This window comes from Emys orbicularis, chromosome 9 (assembly GCF_028017835.1).
Source record: "Emys orbicularis isolate rEmyOrb1 chromosome 9, rEmyOrb1.hap1, whole genome shotgun sequence".
NCBI lineage: Eukaryota > Metazoa > Chordata > Testudines > Emydidae > Emys > Emys orbicularis.
This window is the reverse complement of record NC_088691.1, coordinates 49,681,074-49,707,232: the sequence shown is the minus strand read 5'-3', so window position 1 is coordinate 49,707,232 and position 26,159 is coordinate 49,681,074. Positions and strand designations below refer to the sequence as shown.

The 26,159-nt window shown below is 45.1% G+C and overlaps 1 protein-coding gene across 1 annotated transcript in view; it reads right to left on the bottom strand.

Moving 5' to 3' along the window:
- The window catches only part of FARP2 (FERM, ARH/RhoGEF and pleckstrin domain protein 2), a 229,590-nt gene that overhangs the window by 137,699 nt on the left and 65,732 nt on the right, over nt 1-26,159 (bottom strand). Inside the window, exon 6 of the mRNA XM_065411292.1 lies at nt 4,477-4,555. Coding sequence (XP_065267364.1) covers nt 4,477-4,555 — 79 coding nt within the window. The remainder of the gene's footprint in view (nt 1-4,476; nt 4,556-26,159) is intronic.

Genomic DNA, 26,159 nt, shown 5'->3' with positions numbered 1-26,159 from the left:
AGACTTCTGTACCCCACTGGTCTGGGTCTGTCACACCTCATGCCTCACTTGAGGCAGAACTGTACCATCCAGTACCATCCTTGGGGTCACGCTCTGAGGATAGGGGAGAAGCAACTTTACTCAGTGCTGATGAAACAGCACTGAGGAGACCTCTGTACTGGTTCCAGTGACGGTCACCGCTTCGATGCACAGTATGTCTGGAAGCGACATCAGTGCTTATATGAATGCATATCTCAGGCTCTTGATCAGCTTGACCATTTGTGCTAGTACCAAGTCTCCTTTCCATGTGCACTCCCATCTTGGTGGAGGATTTGAAGGCTGTGTTTTTGAAGAAAGTGATGTTTTATGTCCTCCTTGCAGAATGATCCTGAATGGTGTTTGGAGTTATGTTTTTGCTCCATCCCACTTTGCCTCTGGGTGTCAGTCTTCTGTAAGAAGGGTATGGGGTGGCTGACTCTATCACCAAGGGAGACTGACATTGTTGGTACTGGCTTCAACACCATCCTCTTCACACATTTCTTCTTTAACGTCCTATCGCAGGGTATGTCGTCTGCTTGAGGGATTGCTGGCTGTCACAGACTCTTTTGGCTTCATTTTGGTGTAATTTCCTCTGGGTCTGAAGTGACCTGTATGGATTGCTCAAGCAGATGTCATATGAGCCTAACATGCCTGGATTTGCAGGCATAGGCGTCAACTAAAATATTAGTGGGTGCTTAGCACCCACCGGCAGCCAGCTCCCCCCCTCCGCTCCAGCACCTCCCGTCCAATTGCAGCCCCACCGATCAACTCCTCCCCCTCCCTCCCAGCGCCTCCCACCTGCCGCGATCAGCTGTTTCGCAGCATGCAGGAGGCACTGTGGGGGAGGGGATGGAGCAGGGACAGGGAATGCTCGGGGGAGGGTGGAACTGGGCGGGAAGAAGCGGGACGAAGGAGGAGCGGGGCTTGGGAGAAGGGGTGGGGTGGAGGCAGGGCCTGATGCAGAGCAGGAAGAGGCGAGACAGGGGTGGGAGTTTGGGGGAGGGGGTCGGGTGAGGGCGGGGCCTGGGGCGGAGTGGGAGCTTGAGCAGCTCTGGGACCCGGAGGAAGCCTGCGCTTGCAGGCCCTCAAGGAAAATTACCAGCACACTGAGCACATGTCCAAGATGTGGCTCTCCCCCAGGCAGAAGATGCAATGACTCTGTCCATCAGTGAGGGGAATGAGGGAGTCACAAGACTGGCAGGGTTTGAACCCTAATGGTTTGGAGTCCGCCATAAGGCATGAAGGTTGGCACAAAGTGCCTCATCCCACTGTGCGGGAAGAGAGATACCAGACTTGAGGAAGGAGAAGAAGAAAAATGAAAATGAAATTTCTTCACCCAATTAGTGAAAAGGAATGAATTTGAAGCTGCAATAAAGTAGTTGGTTTCATCTTGCTGCCACAGGTAAGAGTGAACTGAGGGAGAGTCCCGGCCACTCCATCCTTTATGACCTTGCACAGGACTCCAAGGTATTACAGAGCACATGCACGACCCTGACAGACCCTGCTATTCAAAAGATTCCAATATTGCAAAGACTGGCATCATTGGCTGATGATGCCAGTGGGACTGCAGGTGGGAATTGACATTTTGATAGTGACAGACATGGTAGGGATAAATCTGGAAAGGGAGAACAAGTAGCTTATTTTCAGTGCACTAGAGAAGGGAGAGCAAGTGGAGGGATGCAAAGAAATGGGTGACACGGTCAAAGCGTTGGGCTAGGAAAATGCTCTTTGAAGCAACATTCTGAATAGATACGAGCAGGGCAAGATCACATTTGTCAAGGCTACAGGAAAGGATGTTACAGTAACCAAAACAGGACATGATGAGATCCTGGATGAGACTTTTAGCTGTGAGGATGAATAGAAAAGGCTGTGCCTTAGAGATGTTATGCAGAAAAAAAAAATCAGCAATATTTAGCCTGGATACAAGACCTTAGAGAGAGGTTCAAGTCTGATATGAAACCCAGGTTTCAAGCCTGAGTCACCTGAGGGTATGTCTACAGTACAAAATTAGGTCGATTTTATAGAAGTCGACTTTTAGAAATCGATTTTATACAGTCAATTGTGTATGTCGACACTAAGAGCATTAAGTCGGCGGAGTGCATCCTCACTACCATGGCTAGCATCAACTTACGGAGCGGTGCACTGTGGGTAGCTATCCCACAGTTCCCGCAGTCTCTGCCGCCCATTGGAATTCTGGGTTAAGCTCTCAATGCCTGATAGGGCAAAAACACTGTCGCAGGTGGTTTTGGGTGCATGTCATCAGTTGCCCCTCCCTCCGTGAAAGCAACGGCAGATAATCGTTTCACGCTTTTTTTCCTGGGTTACCCATGCAGACGCCATACCACGGCAAGCATGGAGCCTGCTCAGCTCACCGTCACCACTGCTGTTGTGGGCAAGTCTACAGTGGGGGCTGCTGTGATCCAAGTAGCCAATGCAATCATTAGAAGAGCACAGCAAGGCGCACTGCGCATCAGAGAGGCTTTGAAAACCAGTTTCATGACTGGCCAGGCTTTGGTGTGACAGTTGTGTGTGTTTTTCTCCTTGATGGAAACCCACCCCCTTTATTGATTTTAATTCCCTGTAAGCCAACCACCCTCCCCGCTTCGAAATAAAGTAACTATTGTTTTGAAACCATGCATTCTTTCTTTATTAATTAAAAAAAAAAAAAAAGATAACGGACAAGGTAACCCGGGTGGGGTGAGGGAGGAGGGAAGGACAAGGACACATTGCTTATTGTAGCCACACTAAAAATCAAAGTGTTTGAATGACAATCTTCTGTTGCTTGGGCCATCCTCTGGAGTGGAGTGGCTGGGTGCCTGGAGCCTCTCCTCCCCCCCCCCCCCCCGCATTCTTGGGCATCTGGGTGAGGAGGCTACGGAACATGGGGAGGAGGGTAGGCAGTTATATAGTAGATACAGCAGGGGTCTGTGCTCGTTGGCTTTCCTGCAGCTCCAACAGACGCTTCATCATGTCCGTTTGCTCCCCCATTAGCCTCAGCATCGCGTCCTGCCTCCGCTCTTCGCGCTCACTTAATTCTTTCCTGGCTTCTGCTACTGAATGCCTCCATGCATTAAGCTGTGCCCTATCACTGCGGGAGGACTGCACGAGCTCGGAAAACATGTCATCATGAGTGCATTTTTTTCGCCTTCTAAACTGCGATAACCTCAGGGACGGAGAGGATATGGGGAGCGTAGAAACATTCTATGCTCTACGATTCTGGAGGGGACTGCATGGTCACCTGTGCTGCTGAGCTCGCCACGCTGACCAAACAGGAAATGAAATTCAAAAGTTCCCGGGGCTTTTCCTGTGTACCTGGCTAATGCATCGGAGTTCAAAGTGCTGTCCAGAGCGGTCACAATGGAGCACTCTGGGATAGTTCCCAGAGGCCAATACCGTTGATTTGCGTCCGCACTACCCCAAATTCGACATAGCAAAGTCGATTTTAGCTACTCCCCTCGTCGGGGAGGAGTACAGAAGTAGATTTTAAGAGCTCTTTAGGTCGACGGAACGGGGTTGGTTGTGTGGATGCAGTTGTTTTTAAATCAACCTAACGCAGCTAAATTCGACCTAACCCCGTAGTGTAGACCAGGCCTACGGTTATGAGGAGAAAACAGATGGGGGACCTAGATTTGTGCTGGCAGGAGGAGAGGAGAGAAGAGAAGATCAAAGTGAAGAGAGGAAGAGGAGAAGGTAGAGGTGGTGAGAACTGTAGAGAGGTGGGGGTAATCGGGAAGGAGAGATGAAGCCAGTTGCAGGACGGAGGAAGACAGCTGCTATGATGCAGAAGAAAGGTCTGGTGAGAGGCAGATGGACAAGTTTACAACCAACCTGGGAAAGATCTGTTACAGGCAGATCTCTCCAATCACATTATCTGTTGGTGATGAAGGGACAGGACCAGGGTACATTTACAGATAGTAACATGCTTAAGATATCAATTATTTATTAACTTTTTAAAATCTGACATAAGTAACATGCTAAATATGATAAGCATATCAGCAGAAGCTGTTATAGATGTAATCTACTAACCTGTTGGATTCTTACTATTTGACAATTAACCATTTATTAAAACATTTATCACTTAATCCTTCTAGAAACTATTTATAAATGTACAATATAAAGAGTGACCGTTTCCTCTATACAACTGCCTCCTTCAATGGTAACACATTGACATGTTTGGTAGGCAGAAATTGCCCCAGCCGACCTGCACCGTTATCTATTCATGCAAACTTTCACTAGTTTTTACCGCCACAGGCATCATCTACCACCTGAATCATTAAGATAGTCACATTTCTAACAGAAATACCTTTCTAATAGAAATGCTCCCCCACCTTCCCTAAAAGCTAACCTGTATTGGTATAACAGAGAAAATACCCTCTTAGGTGAGCTTATTTGTGTTTTCCCTTCATTTCCATATTTTTAACCACTAACGAACATTAATTACTTTGAAAGATATTTTACCTGGTATATTCCTCTTGCAGCTGACCAGGGTCAGGAGGGAAAAACTTTACAGCTAGACGAAGCACTGTATTCTTTGGTCCTATGAAAAAACATTAAACAGTTTTACAAACAAATCTCTATATAGAATGAGGAAAGGACCTATAACAATAGAATTTTAAATGAAGGAGACAAAACAGGTAGTTTGAATTACAGAATGTTCTGTAATGACCTACGATGATAAAATCTTAGCAATAGCAGTAATATTGTGTTAACTTTGAATTTAGCATTTCAGATCATTGAACTATGTCACCTCTAATTAAGAGATGTCGTCACTGGATCAGAATATTACAATTGCTTATTGTACCATTACTAAATACTAGCATTCTGATTATCAAAGAAAAGGCTTAATGTTCTTCAGCCAATCGGAACACTAGCCAATTTTAATTTTAAAAGTATATTGTACGTTTATTAATAGATATAGATATATACTCTCTTACAAGGAATTACAGTAATTCCACTGAGATAATAATGACATAATTACTTAATTGTTACTCTCATGCTTTATCACCAGAACACCATTTTCATATAATGCAATGCAATCCATGTGTCATTTTACCACCCTGGGCTATCAATACCAAAAACTACATAATGTAGTATTATAGATGAGAATGTAATGGCATAAATTTCAGGAAATTTAAATTTATGGCCAACTCCCCATGTCCAAATGGTCTAGTGTTCCTTGTTTCTGTTTACAATTTCATTTTATGCTGTCTCCAAATTTTCAGTTTTCAATGACTTGCGCAGAGGCCAGCAGGAAACCTGACAGGTTCTTAACCGAAGAAGGGGCCCAGGACCATTGCCACCACCCAGACATATTCACCCCCACAGGGCTTACACACACAAACAAGGGACAGAAACTGAGATCCCTACCAGATGTACACGCTTTATAGAAATATGCTTATGAATGTAAATATGACAACTGGAATATGTTTTATGCTAGATATGCCACGTAACATATCTTTGCAAAGGTTATGTTCTACTACATGTATTCATCCTATTCGTATGCATATATCCTTTTTATATCTGAAGTTACGAGCGTTGGCTCTATGCTTGTATTTAAAGTGTTTGCACCTAAGGCAGATTTGATCAACATAGTGTGACGGGGTATTCAAGTAAATGGAAGTATGTGGCGAACAATGGACCTTGATAGATGCCAATCCACATCTGAGCTTTCCTGGGAACATCCCTATAGAGAACTAAGTCATGCATGGACATGTGATTTGCCCATGTGACTCCAAGACTCCATCGTGTAGCTGGGATTCTACACGGGGAGAGAGGGGTTTCCACACAAGAGAGAAACTATATAAATTCCTGGGAGACCCCTCCATTGTGTCTTCAGCTGGCTCAAGGGGTAGCCTCTCCACCCCCAAAGGATACCTGAAAGAAACTGGAACAAAGGACAGTAACTACAGGGGGGTGAGTGATTGCTGGACCCAGACTAGAAGGAGGCTAGTCTGTAAAAGAAGCTTACTGGAACATCTCTGAGGGTGAGATTTCATCTGTAATCACTTTCTTATTGTATTAGGCTTAGACTTGAGCATTTTATTTTATTTTGCTTGGTAATTCACTTTGTTTTGTCTGCTTAGAACCACTTAAATCCTACTATTTGTATTTAATAAATCACTTTTTACTTATTAATTAACCCAGAGTATGTATTAATACCTGGGGGGGAGGGGGAGCAAACAGCTGCACATCTCTCTCCATCAGTGTTATAGAGGGCGAACAATTTATGAGTTTACCCTGTATAAACTTTATATAGGGCAAAATGGATTTATTTGGGGTTTGGACCCCATTGGGAGTTGGGTAGCTGAGTGCTGGAGACAGGAACACTTCTTAAGCTGTTTTCAGTTAAGCCTGCAGCTTTTGGGGGATGTGGTTCAGACCTGGGTCTGTGTTTGCAGCAGGCAAGCGTGTCTGGCTCAAACCAGGCAAGGGCCTGAAGTCCCAAGCTGGCAGGGAAAACAGGCTCAGAGGTAGTCTAGGCACATCAGGTGACTGTTCCCAAGGGGGTTTCTGTGATCCAACCTGTCTCACACATCCTTCCACTTTCAGGCCCCAAAAGGCTGGAGACAGTCTACTTTAAATAAGCAGAGCCAGAGGAATAAAAGAAGGGCCTCTGGATCTCCCATGTGGCTAGTCTGGCTGCAGCTCCATTAGAGCTGACTGAGGCAGCTAGCCTCAAAAAAATAAGACTAGGCCTCCCGATACTGTAATTTCCCCAACTTCTGCTCACCTCCTTTCTAGATCAAAGCAGACAATGTCAAAGAAGGAGCAAGCCATGTGGGAGAGAAAACGCCACTTCCTGATACCAGATTTCTCTCCCCTATATGTCATGCAGGGAACAGCCATACCCTGCCCACTACGGTACATGCCATCAGCCATTTCAAAACTAACGCATGCACAGGGCCGGCTCCAGGCACCAGCCCACCAAGCTTGTGCTTGGGGCGGCACCTGGAGGGGGGCGGCGCAGCGCTCCGGCTCCGGCCGCCGGGGAGAGCGGAGCCCCGAGCGCCGGGGCTCGCCGCCCTCCCCCCGGCGCTCTGGCCGCTGGGGAGAGCGGAGCACCGGCCGGGCACTCCGCCCTCCCCCCGGCGCTCTGGCCGCCGGGGAGAGCGGAGCCCCGGCCGGGCACTCCGCCCTCCTCCCAGGGCTCCGGCCGCCCTCCCCCCCGGCGCCCTCCCCCCGGCCGCCGGGGAGAGCGGAGCCCCGGCCGGGGCTCACTGCCCCCCCCCCGGGCTCCGGCCGCCCTCCCCCCCCCCCCCCCCCGCGCTGGGGGGGGGGGGGGGGGCACGGCCGGAGGCTTTTTTGCCTGGGGCGGCAAAAAAGCCAGAGCCGGCCCTGCACATATATGCACATTAACATCTACTTTTTGTTTGGAGGATGTTGGTAGGTACAAGGCAAACAAGTGCAATTCAGAAACTATAAAGGATGAAGAAAAACAATGATCTAGAGCTGACAATAAGCAGACTAAGATCTGTGAATGTTGAGGAAGGGTGGCCAAATATCCCAGTTTACTACCATTATCCTGGATGATTATACTGAAACTAGGATTTGTTCGGTTTTCACTATAATATTGGGACATCTGATTCCACTATACTTGCTGACAACCTATCCTCCTTTCACACACACGTTAATCTGGGATTGTAAGTAATATCTCTCTGGTGTATAATGGGAGAAATTAAACTGAAGAGCCGTGTCACAGTACCCCCAAGAGCAGCTCCCAGCCCCAGAACTCAAGATCTTAGGACTCTGAAAGCCTTAGTGCATCAGACAAGTAGGACTCTCATCGTGACTACGGCCCCAACCAGAAGAAAGGAAGTAGGACATGGGATAGTTGGAGGAAAAAGGAGAATGTGAATAAAACCCCACTGAGTGAAATAATTTAAGGTTCCTATTTAGAGAAGATAACAGATCAACACTCTTGAACACTTTAACGCTCTCGGTGATGTCTCTCTAGAAAGAGATACTTCCACTACATTAGGCTGAAAAAATTAACATCAGATTTCCTGTAAAAGAAGACACACCTACCCTCTGAAAACATGTGACAATATATTTCAGCAAAACTAAAATTAGAATGACCCCAACATCCCAACCCCCCACCCCAATATATTTGGGCAAGAATGTCAGGCCACACTTAACCTGAAAACAGTAAGTTCTTGGAATGTATTGGGGACAACATTGTGTTTTAGAAAGTGGAGAAAGTCACAAGGGGAACAGCCACTTTAGACTAGATTCTGACTAACAGAGAGGAATTGGTAGCGAATCTAAAGGTGGAAGGCAATTTGGATGAAAGGGATCCTGAAATGATAAATGTTGTGATCCTAAGGAAAGGAACATAAGAACATAAGAATGGCCGTACTGGGTTAGACCAAAGGTCCATCTAGCCCAGTATCCTGTCTACCGATGCCAGGTGCCCCAGAGGGAGTGAACCCAACAGGCAATGATCAAGTGATCTCTCTCCTGCAACTCATCTCCACCCTCTGACAAACAGAGGCTAGGGACACCCTTCCTTACCCATCCTGGCTAATATCCATTAGCAGACTTAACCTCCATGAATTTATCCAGTTCTCTTTTAAACGCTGTTATAGTCCTAGCCTTCACAACCTCCTCAGGCAAGGAGTTCCACAAGTTGACTGTGCGGTGTGTGAAGAACTTCCTTTTGTTTTAAATCTGCTGCCCATTAATTTCATTTGGTGGCCCCTAGTTCTTGTATTATGGGAACAAGCAAACAACTTTTCCTTATTTACTTTCTCTACATCACTCATGATTTTATATACCTCTATCATATCCCCCCTTAGTCTCCTCTTTTCCAAGCTGAAAAGTCCTAGCCTCTAATCTCTCCTCATATGGGACCCGTTCCAAACCCATAATCATTTTAGTTGCCCTTCTCTGAACCTTTTCTAATACCAGTATATCTTTTTTGAGATGAGGGGACCACATCTGTACGCAGTATTCAAGATGTGGGCGTACCATGGATTTATATAAGGGCAATAAGATACTCTCCCTCTTATTTTCTATCCCCTTTTTAATGATTCCTAACATCCTGTTTCCTTTTTTGACCGCCGCTGCACACTGCGTGGACGTCTTCAGCGAACTATCCACGATGACTCCAAGATCTTTTTTCTGATTTGTTGTAGCTAAATTAGCCCCCATTATATTGTATGTATAGTTGGGGTTATTTCTTCCAATATGCATTACTTTACATTTATCCACATTAAATTTCATTTGCCATTTTGTTGCCCAATCACTTAGTTTTGTGAGATCTGTTTGAAGTTCTTCAGTCTGCTTTGGTCTTAACTGTCTTGAGCAGTTTAGTATCTGCAAACTTTGCCACCTCACTTTTTACCCCTTTCTCCAGATCATTTATGAATAAGGGTACGTCTATACTTACCCGCTGGTTCGGCGGCAAGCAATCGATCTTCTGGGATCGATTTATTGTGTCTTGTCTAGACGCGATAAATCTATCCCGAAAGTGCTCGCCGTCGACGCCGCTAATCCTGCTCCGCGAGAGGAATAGGCGGAGTCGACAGGGGAGCCTGCCTGCCGCGTGTGGACCCGCGGTAAGTACCTTTAAGTTCGAACTAGGATACTTCGATTTCAGCTACGTTATTCACGTAGCTGAAGTTGCGTATCTTAGTTCGAACTGGGGGCTTAGTGTGGACCAGCCCTAAGTTGAATAGGATTGGTCCGAGGACTGACCCTAGGGGGACACCACTTGTTACCCCTCTCCATTCTGAGAACTTACCATTTCTTCCTACCCTTTGTTCCCTGTCTTTTAACCAGTTCTCAATCCATGAAAGGACCTTCCCTCTTATCCCATGACAACTTAATTTACGTAAGAGCCTTTGGCGAGGGACCTTGTCAAAGGCTTTCTGGAAATTTAAGTACACTATGTCCACTGCATCCCCCTTGTCCACATGTTTGTTGACCCCTTCAAAGAACTCTAATAGATTAGTAAGACACGATTTCCCTTTACAGAAACCATGTTGACTTTTGCCCAACAATTTATGTTCTTCTATGTGTCTGACAATTTTATTCTTTACTATTGTTTCAACTAATTTGCCCGGTACCGACGTTAGACTTACCGGTCTGTAATTGCTGGGATCACCTCTAGAGCCCTTTTTAAATACTGGCATTACATTAGCTATCTTCCAGTCACTGAGTACAGAAGCCGATTTAAAGGACAGGTTACAAACCATAGTTAATAGTTCCGCAACTTCAAATTTGAGTTCTTTCAGAACTCTTGGGTGAATGCCATCTAGTCCCGGTGACTTGTTACTGTTAAGTTTATCAATTAATTCCAAAATCTCCTCTAGTGACACCTCAATCTGTGACAATTCCTCCGATTTGTCACCTACAAAAGCCAGCTCAGGTTTGGGAATCTCAGCCGTGAAGACTGAAGCAAAGAATTCATTTAGTTTCTCCGCAATTACTTTATCGTCTTTAAGCGCTCCTTTTGTATCTCGATCGTCCAGGGGCCCCACTGGTTGTTTAGCAGGCTTCCTGCTTCTGATGTACTTAAAAGACATTTTGTTATTACCTTTTGAGTTTTTGGGTAGCCGTTCTTCAAACTCCTCTTTGGCTTTTCTTATTACATTTTTACACCTAATTAGGCAGTGTTTATGTTCCTTTCTATTTACCTCACTAGGATTTGACTTCCACTTTTTAAAAGATGCCTTTTTATCTCTCACTGCTTCTTTTACATGGTTGTTAAGCCACGGTGGTTCTTTTTTAGTTCTTTTACTGTGTTTTTTAATTTGGGGTATACATTTAAGTTGGGCCTCTATTATGGTGTCTTTGAAAAGCATCCATGCAGCTTGGAGGGATTTCACTTTAGTCACTGTACCTTTTAATTTCTGTTTAACTAACCCCCTCATTTTTGCATAGTTCCCCTTTCTGAAATTAAATGCCACAGTGTTGGGCTGTTGAGGTATTCTTCCCACCACAGGGATGTTAAATGTTATTATATTATGGTCGCTATTTCCAAGTGGTCCTGTTATAGTTACCTCTTGGACCAGCTCCTGCGCTCCACTCAGGACTAAATCGAGAGTTGTCTCTCCCCTTGTGGCTTCCTGTACCAGCTGCTCCAAGAAGCAGTCATTTAAAGTATCGAGAAATTTTGTCTCTGAATTTTGTCCTGAGGTGACATGTTCCCAGTCAATATGGGGATAATTGAAATCCCCCCACTATTATTGAGTTCTTAATTTTGATAGCCTCTCTAATTTCCCTTAGCATTTCATCGTCACTATCACTATCCTGGTCAGGTGGTCGATAACACTGCTCTACAGCCAAAATGCTTCTGAAATAAATGTAGTCAAACTTTACTAACTCTGGGTCACTGAGAACGAAAATGATGCTTAAAATTGTTGATTGGCTCTAGTTTTCAAGATATGCTATTGGGTCAGTATATACGACCCTTGACTTGGGAATGGCGCAGGATAAGTGAGTTATAAAGGGAAGGGATCTCAATTTAAACCAGAAATGACTAAAATACATCTTTGACTGGATCTATGAATAAATCTATGACTGGGTTTGGACAGTACTTGCTTTTTAGGCAAAACAATGAATGATGCAATGTGAAGCTGGTATTGCGTCATACATGATATGAATTGCATCATGTTATTCCTAGAAGTCATGGATGATGCAATCATAATGAAGCTTACATCACTCTGCTGAACAAATTGCCCTATATCAGCTCTAGAAATCATACAGTGTCGTGCTCTCTTATTTGTCAGTGTTTGATTTTGCAAAGGGACACATTTCTGTTTCAAAGTGAGCAGAGATGCCTCGTACTTGTGTGAACAGTGCAGATAACTTCTGCTATGTTTGTGGTGAAGTGACTTTTGCATCACAAAAGCGCAGTATAACCACTATGGTTAAGAAAGCCTATCACCTTTATTTTGGCTGCCAAATTGGAGATCAGGACAAGAGGTGGGCCCCACACATATGCTGCAACACTTGTGCAACAAATCTTCGCCAGTGGTTGAACAGGAAAAGGAAATCTATGCCTTTTGCAGTGCCAATGATTTGGAGAGAGCCAACGGATCATACCAGCAATTGTTACTTCTGCATGGTGCCTCCAGTTGGGAAAGGTGTGTCAAAGAAGAAAAAGTGGACTGTGCATTATCCAAACATTCCATCAGCTATACGCCCAGTACCCCACGGAGGAGGACTGCCGGTTCCTGATGCACCAGAATCATTCTCACTTGAGTCAGACGAGGAAGAGGATGAAACTTCTGGTCCTGAACCATCAATGTCACAGGACCCACATTTTCTCCCATCCTCCTCCTCTGAACCACACCTCATAACACAAGGTGAACTGAATGACCTTGTCAGGGATTTGGAACTACCCAAGAGTAAGGCAGAGCTGTTGGGCTCCAGACTACAGCAGTGGAATCTCCTGGCAGATGATGTTAGGGTTTCCATGTTCCGTGACCGTCAAAAGGATCTTGTCCCATTCTTCTTCATGGAAGGTGATCTTGTAGCCTGCAACATCGATGGTGTGATGGCAGCCCTCAACATCGTTCATGATCCAGATGAGTGGAGACTGTTCATTGATTCATCAAAGTCAAGTCTTAAAGCTGTTTTACTGCATAATGGCAATGTTTTGCCATCAATTCCAGTTGGTCATGCAGTCCATATGAAGGAAACCTATGACAACATGAAACAACTTTTGAGGTGCATGAACTATGACCAACATCAGTGGCAGCTTTGTGGCGATTTGAAGGTTGTTGCTCTCTTGCTTGGTCTGCAGACTGGATACACAAAGTACTGCTGTTTTGTCTGCGAATGGGATAGTCGTGCAAGAGATTCCCACTACATCAAGAAAGATTGACCACTCCGACAGTCATTGGAGCCTGGGAGGAAAAGTGTTCAGCATCCACCACTTGTTGAATCAAGGAAGATTTTGTTACCACCCTTACACATCAAGCTGGGTCTGATGAAGAACTTTGTCAAGGCCATTGACAAAACACAAGCAGCTTTCAAGTACCTCCATGGAAAATTTCCAAGGTTAAGTGAAGCTAAGATAAAGGAAGGTGTCTTTGTTGGTCCTCAGATTCGTGAACTTCTTCGAGATGATCCATTTGACCATGCACTGCGTGGCAAGGAAAAGACGGCATGGAAAGCCTTCCAGTTAGTGGCAATAAATTTTCTCGGAAACAACAAGGCAGACAACTACAGGTTGTTGGTGGAAAACCTCCTCAAGGCATACAAAAGCCTTGGTTGCAACATGTCACTAAAGATACATTTTTTGCACTCTCATCTAGATTTTTTTCCACCGAATTGCGGAGCAGTGAGCGACGAGCACGGCGAGCGATTTCACCAGGACATTGCAACAATGGAGAAACGCTATCAGGGCAAATGGAGCTCATCAATGCTTGCAGACTATTGCTGGACAGTGACAAGAGATGCTCCATTTAATGAATACAAGAGACAAGCCAAGAAGCGCCGAGTAGACACTGAATAGGACTAAACTATGTACATAATAGTTTTTTGCCTTTTGTTTCATAATAAATTTTATTTATATAACCCTTTGGCTGATTTTTAAAGTGTTACATAAACAGGACAGGTGAAATATTATCCTGTAAAGCAACCATAAACACATGAAAAGACCTAGGTTTACAATTTATGATTAAAACTCTACTATCTACACAATATACATAGACATAAAATGTAAAAACTTAAATATCTTAGAAACAGTAGCCAAACAGTAGCCATTGTTTTAATGGTCATATTTGAATTCAGCACATCAAAATACATAATAAATAGCACATTTTATCTCTGAAGCAGACGACTTCTCAAAAATTGTAGACCAGTGAATAGATCCCTAATGTTATATTCTTATTAGAGCATGAAATTACTATCCATAGAGATTCTATGGAACATGTGGATTCACTTAAGATTTTTACTTCATTTGATTCTACATTTTCTTTCACATATATTGCCACTCCCCGCCCCCAGACCTGTTCTGTCCTTCCGATATATTTTGTACGCCGGAATGATTGTGTCCCATTGGTTGGCCTCAGTCCACCAGGTTTCTGTGATGCCTATATCAATATCCTCCTTTATCACGAGGCACTCTAGTTCACCCATCTTATTATTTAGATTTCTAGCATTTATATACAAGCACTTTAAAAAACTGTCACTGTCTGTCCTTTTCTGATGTGTCCGGTTCTTTTTTAGGTGAATGTTTCTCGTCTGATCCGGCCCCTAGATTATCCTCTTCCATCCTCTCCTCCTGACTAAAACCTAGAGAATCTCTATCAATAGACTCTCCTCTAAGAGAAGTCTCTGTACGATACACGTGCTCCTCTGCAGCAGTCGGCTTTCCCCCCATCTCTTAGTTTAAAAACTGCTCTGCAACCTTTTTAATGTTAAGTGCCAGCAGTCTGGTTCCACTTTGGTTTAGCTGGAGCCCATCTCTCCTGTATAGGCTCCCCCATCCCAAAAGTTTCCCCAGTTCCTAATGAATCTAAACCCTTCCTCTCTACACCATCGTCTCATCCACGCATTGAGACTCTGAAGCTCTGCCTGCCTACCTGGCCCTGCGCGTGGAACTGGGAGCATTTCTGAGAATGCCACCATAGAGGTTCTGGATTTCAGTCTCTTCCCTAGCAGCCTAAATTTGGCCTCCAGGACGTCTCTCCTACACTTCCCTATGTCATTGGTACCTACATGTACCACGACCACTGGCTCCTCCCCAGCACTACACAGGGCTGCTGCTTTGCTAACAGGGCTGCTAACAGGGAGTTTCGCAAGGGAGTTCTCCAGGTGAAGGAGGAGCAAATACAGGACCCTTGGGGTAAGTGGCTGTCTGTAGTGTGTGTTTGTGGGTTACTTGCTGTGTGCTGAGCTTGTGTTTGTCTGTCTGTCTGTTTGTTTGAAGGACCGTGTGCTGTGGCTGGCAGTTGGAAGCTGTGAGCTTCAAAGTAAGGTTTGAAAGCTAGAAGCCTCTGTTAATTGGCTGAGCCTTAGTCAGTGGGCGGGGCTATCAAGAAGGCCAGGGCTTTATAAAGCAGCGAGCAAGCAACCAGGGAGTTTTGCGAACAGGGCTGCTAACAGGGAGTTTCGCAAGGGAGTTTGGAAGGGGAGTGGGAAGGGGGCAAGGTTCACTTGCCGTTCTTTAAAACCTGTAAACTAAACTATATTCAAAACTTCTTGATTTAAACAATACCCTTTCATTGAATAGGTAGCTGTAGGAGAGAATGCAGGCAGAAGCCCAGCAGCAGAGTGGGGGCTACCCAGTTTATTGCGCTGAGTGCAGCATGTATGATTACCTGCCCTGTGGGCAGGTGGCGTATGCGTGCATTCGGTGCAAGGAGCTCCTGGCCCTCAGAGACCGCGTACGGGCTTTGGAGGCCAGGGTGGCGGAACTGGAGGAGCTAAGGGAGGCACAGAGGTATGTTGATGAGGCTTTCCGGGACACTGTAGAATTGTCCCACCTCCGGTCAGACAGCCCCTGCACTGTTGAGGAGGATGAAAGGTCCAGGGAAGTAGACCAGTCAACGGGAGCAATGGGAAACCTTCCCATAGTTGGGACCCTCCTTCCAGTTGGTGTTGGGGTATCCTCTCACACTGAGGTTACCACTCCGGGGGAGGGAACTCCAGTCACAAGGAAAAGGCAGGTGTTAGTAATGGGAGATTCGATCATTAGAAACATAGATAGCTGGGTTTGTGATGACCGGGAGAACAGTATGGTGACTTGCCTGCCTGGTGCGAAGGTTGCGGATCTCTCGAAGCATCTAGATAGACTTATGTGTAGTGCTAGGGGGTAACAGTCTCAAGTTGCAGTGGGGGAGGTTTAGGTTGGATATTAGGGAAAACTTTTTCACTAGGAGGGTGGTGAAGCACTGGAATGCTTTACCTAGGGAGGTGGTGGAATCTCCTTCCTTAGAGGTTTTTAAGATCAGGCTTGACAAAGCCCTGGCTGGGATGATTTTGTTGGGGATTGGTCCTGCTTTGAGCAGGGGGTTGGACTAGATGACCTCCTGAGGTCCCTTCCAACCCTGATATTCTATGATTCTAAGGAGAGATTAATAAGACTGGGACTCTTCAGCCTGAAAAAGAGACGACTAAGAATGAGGATATGACAGAGGTCTATAAAATCATGACTGGGGTGGAGAAAATAAATAAGGAAGTATTATTTACTCCTTCTCATAACACAAGAACTAGGGGTCACCAAATTAAATTAATAGGCAGCAGGTTTAAAACAAACAAACGCAAGTATTTCTTCACACAACACAATGGCTATTGGCCACTGTTGGAAGACAGGATACTGCACTAGATGGACCATTGGTCTGACCCACTATGCCCATTCTTATGCTCTTAAATACACTATGAGCAAGAAAAACACTAGGGAAAGTGTAGGTCCTCTATTTAAAGGGGGAGGAGAATGACAAGAAGGTAGCTGAGGTTTTTAATTAGGTGTTTAATGTCTGTATTGCTTCAGTCTTTACTAGAAAGTTTATTGGTGACCAGATACTCAACACAATTAATATTAATGGCAAGGGGGAACAAGTCAAAATAGGGAAAGAACATCTTAAATATTTAGATAAATTAGATGCATTCAAGTCGGCAAGGCCTGGTGAAATCCAGCCTAAGGTACACAAGATATAAATGAAGCAATCTTGGAATCATTAACAATTATCTCTGAGAGTTTAGGGAGGATGGGTGAGGTCCCGGAGGACTAGAGAACGGCAAAAAAGGATCTGGGGAATTACAGACCAGTCATCCTAACTTCAATACCTGGAAAGATACTGGAACAAATTATTAAACAATCAATTTGTAAGCATCTATGAGGATAATAGGATTATAAGGAATAGCCAGCATGGATTTATCAAGAACAAAATCATGCCAATCTAGTTTCCCTCGTTGACAGAGTTATTGGCTTAGTGATAGGGAGGAAGCAGTAGATGTGATGTATCTTTATTTTAAGTAAAGCTTTTGACACAATCCCCACATGACACTCAAACTAAGGAAATGTGGTCTAGATGAAATTACTATAAAATGGGTGTACAACTGGTTGAATGACCACACTCAAAGAGTAGTTATCAATGGTTTGCTATCTGATTAAGCAGACTTATCTAGGGACATCCCACTGTGGTCAGTCCTGGTCTGGTACTATTCAATATTTCCATTAATGACTTGGATAATGGAGTGAAGAGTATGCTTATAAAATCTGCAGATGACACCACACTAGGAGGGATTACAAACATTTTGGAGGACAGGATTATAATTCAAAACAACCTTGACAAATTTGAGAATTGGTCTGATTTCAACAAGATGAAACTCAATAAGATCAGTACAGAATACTTCACTTAAGAAGTAAAAATCAAATGCACAACAACAAAATGGGGAATAACTGGCTACATGGTAATACTGCTGAGAAGGATATAGGGGTTATAATGGATCACAAATTGAATATGACTCAATGTGATGCTGTTGTGAAAAAAGACTAATATTCTAGGATATATTAACAGGAGTTTCGTACGCAAGACAAGGGAGGTGAGGCCTCAGCTAGAGTATTGCATCCAATTCTGGGCGCCACACTTTAGGGAAGATGTGGACAAACTAGAGAGAGTCCAGAGGAGAGCAACAAAAATGGTAAAAGGTTTAGAAAACCTGATCTATGAGGAAAAATTAAAAACCAAATGGCAAGAAGAGAAGACTGAGGGGAGACCTGATAATCTTCAAATATTTTAAGGGCTGTTATAAAGAGGACTGTGATGAACTGATCTTCAAGTTCACTGAAGATAGAATAAGCAGTAATGGGCATAACATGCAGTAAGGGAGATTTAGGTTAGATATTAGGAAAATCTTTCTAAGGTAGTGTAGTGAGGCAACGACTCACCGGCGCAGTGCCTCCTGCTGGTCGTCTCTGGAATTAGCTCTCCAGCATATGGAGTGCCTCCTACTGGCCGGTGTCTCACCTGCCGCTAGTCCCTGTGTCCCTCCTGGACTCCGGTGCCCTTTACCTCGGGGTTCTGCCCACTGCAGTACCCCCACACACTGGGTCTCCCCTCCCAGGGGAACCCCCAACCCTCTACACGCACCTTGCCTCAGTGGCTTCTGCCAGTCGTCATCTAGCCCCTTTCTCAAGGGCAGACTGCAGTCCGTAATGGCCACTCATCAACGGCAAGGGGGTTGGACCAGCTGCCTCTGTCTATCGCCAGGCTGCACTCCTGCAGCCCCAGTACCTAATTAGGCCTTAACCAAGGCCTCAGCCTGGGGAGTTGCCAGGCTGGAGCTCCCCAGCTCTTTTGCCCTTCCCCAGCACTGCTCAGCCTCAGGTATCCTTGCTCCTTCAGGCAGCTAGGTACTTCTCTCTCCAGAGAGAGAGAGAGAGTGCCTGCCTTCTCCCCAGGAGCCCTTCTTATACTGGCCCAGCCGGGTCCTGATTGGCTGCCTCAAGCCCACTCATGATTGGCTCCCTGGGGCAGCCCTTTCCCAGGGCTGTTTTAACCCCTTCAGGGTCGGAGCAGGATGACCGCCCCGCTACAGGTAGTTAAACTATGGATTTGGTTACCAAGGGAGATTATGGAATCCCCATCACTGGAGGTTTTTAAAATCTGCTGGACGGTCTAGGTTTACTTGGCCCTACTTCAGCATAGGGGGCTGGACTGATGACTTGTCGAGGTCCCTTCTAGCCCTACATTTCTATGATTCTATAACTCTATGATTTAACTATGTAATCAGGCAGGGTAATGATGAGACGGAGCAGGGAGAGGGGCGGATTTGACCTGGGAATGTTGCAGGGGAGTTACATTGGGGATGGGGGACTTCCCTTGAAGGAAGGTCCCTGAGCTGTAACCTGAGCCAGGAGGGGGGTTGGGAGAAGTGACACCTTCTGCCCGGGAGACTGAACAAAGGAGAGGAGGAGCAGAGGGGAGCGGGGAGAGAGCTGCTGGAGGAGTTTTTGTTTTCAGTTTGGGCTGGCTAGTGCAACGCAGGGAACCCCAAGCTGGGGTCTAAGCTCCCTAAACCCCCCAGAAGGACTTGATTGAGGGGTTCTGGTTGTACCTACACGCTCTGCTTGGGACCATGTTCCTGTCATCTAATAAACCTTCTGTTTTACTGGCTGGCTGAGAGTCACGGTGAATCTCAGGAAGAGGGGAGCAGGGCCCTGACGCCCCCACACTCCGTGACAAATACCACACAGATACCTGTACTTTTTATAAATATCATATGCCCCTCAATGTATTTCCCAGTCCTCCACATGTTTAGACAAATCTCTCTGTTCCTATCCTCTTAGCAGCCATGCTGACAGAGAGATCCTTGGCTGGGAGCAGAGAGGAAACAGTGTTCTGTGGGATCAGATATGGCCAGACTTTCAGACCAACTCCACCCAAGCAATTAGAGAGCAAGAGCTGCTACAACTACAAGAGAGTTATTAAGATCATGGAAGCTTTGCCTCTCCTGAGCTTGGTAAGGACCTTTGCTATTAGAAAGAATGGGGAGAAACTGCAGAGAACACAGAAGCTGCCAGTACCAATAAGGTTTTTGCAAGGTGGGCTGTTCAGAAGAATGGGGAATAGATTTATTTTTGGTGTCCTCCATTGGGAATCCATTCCACTCTCACCTGAGCCACTGACTATTTGTGAGGGTCAACACCAGACAGTGTCTTTTCCTGACAGCCAAGCGGCTGTTGGGAGCATCTTGCAGGAAAGTGCCCAACTACATATATATACGGCTTCAAAAACAAAAGTCAATATCCTATCCCTTTCTGCTTGTTGAGGTAGAATATAGTTACCTCATCATTTGTAAAAACAAGTAGGAGTCCTTGTGGCACCTTAGAGACTAACAAATTTGTGGGTCTCCCATCTTTTCGTGTGCTGTATATTTACACCTGCTTACTGTATTTTCCACTCCATGCATCTGATGAAGTGATTATATCCCACGAAAGCTTATGCCCAAATAACATTGTTAGTCTCTAAGGTTCCACAAGGACTCCTCGTTGTTTTTACTGATACAGACTAACACGGCTACCCCTCTGAAACCTGACCACCCCTCTGAAACCTGACCATTTGTGTAAATCAGGAGCATCTTGAAGGAGGTTATGAATGGGATTTTCAAAAGCACTCAGTGTTGGCCTAACTCTGCTTCCATTGAAGAAAATTGCCTAATTCATCAATGGGAGTAAAGTTAAGCTAATGTTGAGCACTTTTGAAAGTCCCATCCCAGGTCTATGAAAGCCCCCTGCACATACAGAACCACTCTCATACTCTGGGTATGTATGTGTAGATCATGTGCGTTGCAGGCAGGATATATCTATGGTTATTACAATTTAGACTGGAGGAACTTGGAAGCCCTTTTCTAATGGCAGATTATTAGTTATTTGCCATAAAGCTAGCAGGTCAGAGTTTTTCTCCAATTCAGTGACTACAGCATATTATAAATAGGGGCAACATGTATGTTCTTTAAAAAAAAATTAACTAGTCTTTGATAAAGAATATGGCAGTCACATTTATCAAAGTCATTGAAAATAAACTCCCTAATGAACACTATACAAAAGTTTATATACACCTCTACCCTGATATAACGCGGTCCTTGGGAGCCAAAAAAATCTCATAGAATCATAGAATATCAGGGTTGGAAGGGACCTCAGGAGGTCATCTAGTCCAACCCCCTGCTCAAAGCAGGACCAATTCACAACTAAATCATACCAGCCAGGGCTTTGTCAAGCCTGACCTTAAAAACCTCTAAGGAAGGAGATTCCACCACCTCCCTAGGTAACCCATTCCAGTGCTTCACCACCCTCCTAGTGAAAAAGCTTTTCCTAATATCCAACCTAAACCTCCCCCACTGCAACTTGAGACCATTACTCCTTGTTCTGTCATCTGGTACCACTGAGAACAGTCTAGATCCATCCTCTTTGAAAGCAGCTATCAAATCCCCCTTCATTCTTCTCTTCTGCAGACTAAACAATCCCAGTTCCCTCAGCCTCTCCTCATAAGTCATGTGCTCCAGCCCCTTAATCATTTTTGTTGCCCTCCATTGGACTCTTTCCAATTTTTCCACATCCTTCTTATAGTGTGGGGCCCAAAACTGGACACAGTACTCCAGATGAGGCCTCACCAATGTCGAATAGAGGGGAATGATCACGTCCCTCGATCTGCTGGCAATGCCCCTACTTATACAGCCCAAAATGCCGTTAACCTTCTTGGCAACAAGGGCACACTGTCAACTCATATCCAGCTTCTCATCCACTCTAACCCCTAGGTCCTTTTCTGCAGAACTGCTTCCTAGCCATTCAGTCCCTAGTCTGTAACAGTGAATGGGATTCTTCCGTACTTAGTGTCCTTGTTGAACCTCATCAGGTTTCTATTGGCCCAATCCTCTAATTTGTCTAGGTCCCTCTGTATCCTATCCTATCCCTACCCTCCAGCGTATCTACCACTCCTCCCAGTTTAGTGTCATCTGCAAACTTGCTGAGAGTGCAGTCCACGCCATCCTCCAGATCATTAATGAAATCTCACCGTGTTATAGGTGAGGCCGCGTTATATCAGGGAAGGGAGAGGAACTGCTCCCCACCCCAGCTCACCTCCGCCTCCTCCCTGAGCGCGCCACCGCCGCTCCACTTCTCCCTCCCTCCCAGGCTTGCCGCGCCAATCAGCTGTTTGGCCTGGCAAGCCTGGAGGGAGGATGAGGGGGGGAGAGAAGCAGAGCGGCGGCGGCGTGCTCAGGGGAGGAGGCGGAGATGAGCTGGAGCGGGGAGCGGTTCCTCTGTGCCCCCCGTTACTTGCTGCGGCCCTCCCTGGGGGCCCCCCGCCCCAGCTCACCTCCATTCTGCCTCCTCCCACGAGCGCGCCGCAGCTCCGCTTCTCCCCCCTCCCTCCCAGGCTTGCCGCGCCAATCAGCTGTTTGGCACGGCAAGCCTGGGAGGAAGGAGAAGTGGAGCTGAGCGGCGTGCTCGTGGGAAGAGGAGGCGGCGGCGGCGGCGCGGAGGAGAGCTGGGGCGAGGAGCATTTCCTCTGCGCCCCCCCCCTTACTTGCTGCGACCCCCCTGCCCCAACTCACCTCCACTCCGCCTCCTCCCACGAGCGCGCCACAGCCCCGCTTCTCCTCCCTCCCAGGCTTGCTGCGCCAAACAGCTGATTGGCGCAGCAAACCTGGGAGGGAGGAGAAGCAGAGCTGCGGCATGCTCGTGGGAGGCGGCGGAGCGGAGGTGAGCTGGGTCGGGGGGGCCCCAGGGAGGGCCGCAGCAAGCAATGGGCGGGCGCAGAGGAACCGCTTGCGGTAACACGAATTCGGATATAACGAGGTAAAGCAGCCCCGTCCCCCGGAGCACTGCTTTACCGCGTTATATCCGAATTTGCGTTATATCGGACCGCATTATATCGGGGTAGAGGTGTATATTCAAAATAGATGAACAGAGAGGGTTGGTTCAAGTGTAAATTTTAGTAATGTTCTTAGTATATTTAAAAGTCTTTACAGCCATAGAACATGTCAGCAAAGACTCCAAACTACATACGCATCATTTACTTCACAAATTTGTATCAACTCCATACACTAAAACTGTAAGCATGTCTGAACTGTATTAACTTAAAGCCCATTAAACACCTACCACTCACCACCTTCTTGCTGAGAAATTAAAATATAAGGAAACACTGAAAAAACAAGTAGTACATCAATATTAACCAAAAAAGAGAAAGTACAGGGAAAGACTTTATATTATTGTTGGAGTTCTGAGCAACTTGGATGATTTGAGCAATCCTCACTGATGGAGAATGAGATTTTATTTTTTTCAACTGCAATACTTAAAACAAGAAACCTGCACATCTAAAACATCTGTTAGCGTTCAGGTCACAGAATTTCAAGCATACTTGAAATTGAAGCACATTTTAGTTTTAAAACATTTAATATAAAATGGAAAGCATTTAAACGTACTACTTCCCACACCCTTTTAAAGTCTTGAAAAGGAAAACTATATTTTGTACAATTCCACAAAGGAAAAAGTTAGTTGATTTAAAATATGAAAAACATTCCTTCATTTCAGTTTTCATTAGTCCATGCCTCAATACTTGCCTGCTAATTAATGTATTTTAAAACCAATAAAGCAGTTAGTTCATTCTCAAACAGCTGCACATGCAGTATAAGTTCTGTTAGAATTCTTCCATTCAAAATGTCCTTGTGCCATAAGAATAGCTAAAATAAATTGTTCATGCAGACAAGAGATACTTTCAAAGCTCTCTGCATGAATGCACACACTTTTACTTTAAGTTTTGCTTCTCAAGTCAATTTTAAAAGTAGGAGAGTGTGGAAAAGGGGTTCCAATATTCAGTACTAACTTAAGAAAAATACTCTTGGGAGTTACCAAAAAACAGCTTTAAAAAACTGAACCCCCTTTTCCAGCAGTTGCAGGTTTAACATGGGACAAAAGACCACCACCACCAATGTCTTTTAGGGCCTAAAAATCTAGTTGACCTAAAAAAAGACTCAATTTAATACAGACTTTAGGTCAGCAGATAATGGCCTCAGGTCATATAGTTTAACACAGGGGTGGCCAACCTGAGCCTGAGAAGGAGCCAGAATTTACCAATGTACATTGCCAAAGAGCCACAGTAATATGTCAGCAGCCCCGCATCAGCTCCCCCACCCCGCTCCCAGCGCCTCCCACCCACCAGCAGCCCCACTGATCAGCGCCTTCCCCTCCCTCCCCGCACCTCCCAATCAGCTGTTTCATGGCATGCAGGAGGCGGGGGGGCAAGGGCATAGCAGGCTCAGGGGAGGGGGTAGGAAGGGGTGGACTGGGGTAGGGCCTGTGACAGAGCCAGGGGTTGAGCAGTGAGCACCCCCTGGCACATTGGAAAGTTGGTGCCTGTAACTCCAGCCCTGGAGTGGGTGCCTATACAAGGAGCCACATATTAACTTCTGAAGAGCCGCATGTGGCTCTGGAGCCACAGATTGGCCACTCCTGGTTTAGCATGTCACCAGGTTCTAGGCCATGATCTGCAAAGACAGTATTTTGATGAATCTATTTACCATGTAGCACCCAGCCATCAGTAGGATTAGGTAGCAGATATAAGTATAAATCTAAGTTTCCCCAATCTATTCAAGTATGGTACATGATGCAAACAGAACGAACAGGCACTTGCTAGATGCATGACTGCACAGCTGATACCTGTAAGTATCTCTGTGACGCTGGCAAACCAGGTGCCAGCTCATGCCAATGCCCTGGGCCTCACTGAACACTTACAAATGCATAGCTAGAAACAAGTCTTGCTTGCCTGTGCCTTAGCATTGTCAAAATAGATATTAGATGTCAAGTTGATAAGATTGTGTTTAGCATTTTATAAAATGCCTGTAGGATGCTGCATGTATTGATCTCACGTATAATCTCTATAGCCCATGGTATAAAGTTATATTGAGTGTTTGCCTTGTAAACCTCTGTAATTGTGTAACTCAACAAACAGGAGGAGCAGCACTGATTAAGGTAAAGTGCTCAGCACACAACATGGTCCACTGATGGCAAATGACATGTTGTATAGCATCAAAGGACAGAGACTGCTGATTGCATTCCTAACTCCCTCCAGGAAGGAGAGACCTACACATGAACTCATCCCATCAGTTTGGACTCTGGAGTGGCTAACAATCCTTGATGAGGAGAAAATCTCCTTCATGTTGTCTGGACACTGAGGGACAAAGATTCCTAAACGTAAGCAAAGAAATCCCCATGCTGTTTGGCATGGGTTAGCCCTAAAAGATATTTTGAATTGACAGATTACTACAACTGTGTCACCTTTTGAAACTCAGACAAACGTGTGTGTATGTGTGTACACACACACACACACACATGCTTTAACCTCTTTAAATAACTCTCTTATTCCCTTTTCCTAGTTAAACTTTTAGCTAATTTATTACAGGATTGGCTACCAACATTTTTTTTTAAGTGCAAGATCTAAGGTACAAGTTGATGTGGGGTAAGTGACTGGTCTCTTGGAATGGGAAGCAACCTGAATATTTTGTGTTTTTTGGTGTAAGTGATCATTTATCACATAGTCCAGTTTGCAGTGGCAAGATAGTCTCCTTGGACATTTCAATCTGTCTGTGACTCCATTATAAGCCTATTGTAGTACTTTGGGAGTTCAAATTTGTCACTGGGTTGGTGAAATCTAATTATAGAACATACAACCATTTTGGGCTGTCCGCCCTGCTTTTTGACAATCTGCCCTGAGATTGGCACACTCAGTCGTAAGCCACTCCAGACAGTGTGACAGTCTCCTCTCCCAAGATAGAAACCATATGAATACACAAAAGCTACCATGTGGCATGCATAAGGGGATGATCCTTTAAAATGGAAACTTGCCATTGGTGATTCTACAGAACAATGAACTTAGATAGCCTCTTCAGGAGAACCTCTCTCTATAGTTAGTACTATGCCTTTTTATTTATTTTTCTAAGGTTGAAGAGGATGAAAGTTAAAAACTTGCACCATGGGTTTAAGCTAAAAAAGTCAATTCATCTCAATTTCTTGTTGGTCAGGTTAGTTTGAAGAATTTCTAAAGAAACCTCCAAATACTAACTTTCTACAGTGTTCTGGGGTCATTTGCCAAAGACCTCCTTCATTAACATAAGCTTCTGCAGACTACTGTCAGCAACAGAAAAAAATAACTCCAAAAATTATTACAGAAAGGCCCTGTATAGCATAGTCAATAAAATTGTTGGCAGGAGTGGGAATCCACCACACGTTCCTGCACTTGTGATTCCATGAACCCCTACATTTAGAAGCAGCAAATGAGTACCCAATTTGACCCTGTTCTAGAAGAGGAATGTCTTGTACATAGCTGAAGAATTAGGCTGCACATGCTAGATTTCAAATGATATTGGCTCACTATATATTTTCATCTTTTCTTTGGGCCTTTGATGAAAACTAAAGCAGAGAATGTCAGTGCTGCAACTCTCTTTTATTGGGCAAAGACTGGAAACAATTTCACTCCAGAGACTGTCCTCCTCCTACATAATGGGTGTAGAACATTCCTGTTTCTTTCCACATCAAAACAACCTAAGCTAAACAAAGCTCCAACAATGTGACTGATACTCTTAACCTAAATCTAACAGCATCTGATCCAATCTACCCAGATGTATATCATTGCAAAGTGACAGGTTCTCGGTAATTTCAAGTTCCATCCAGAATCAGGTTTACA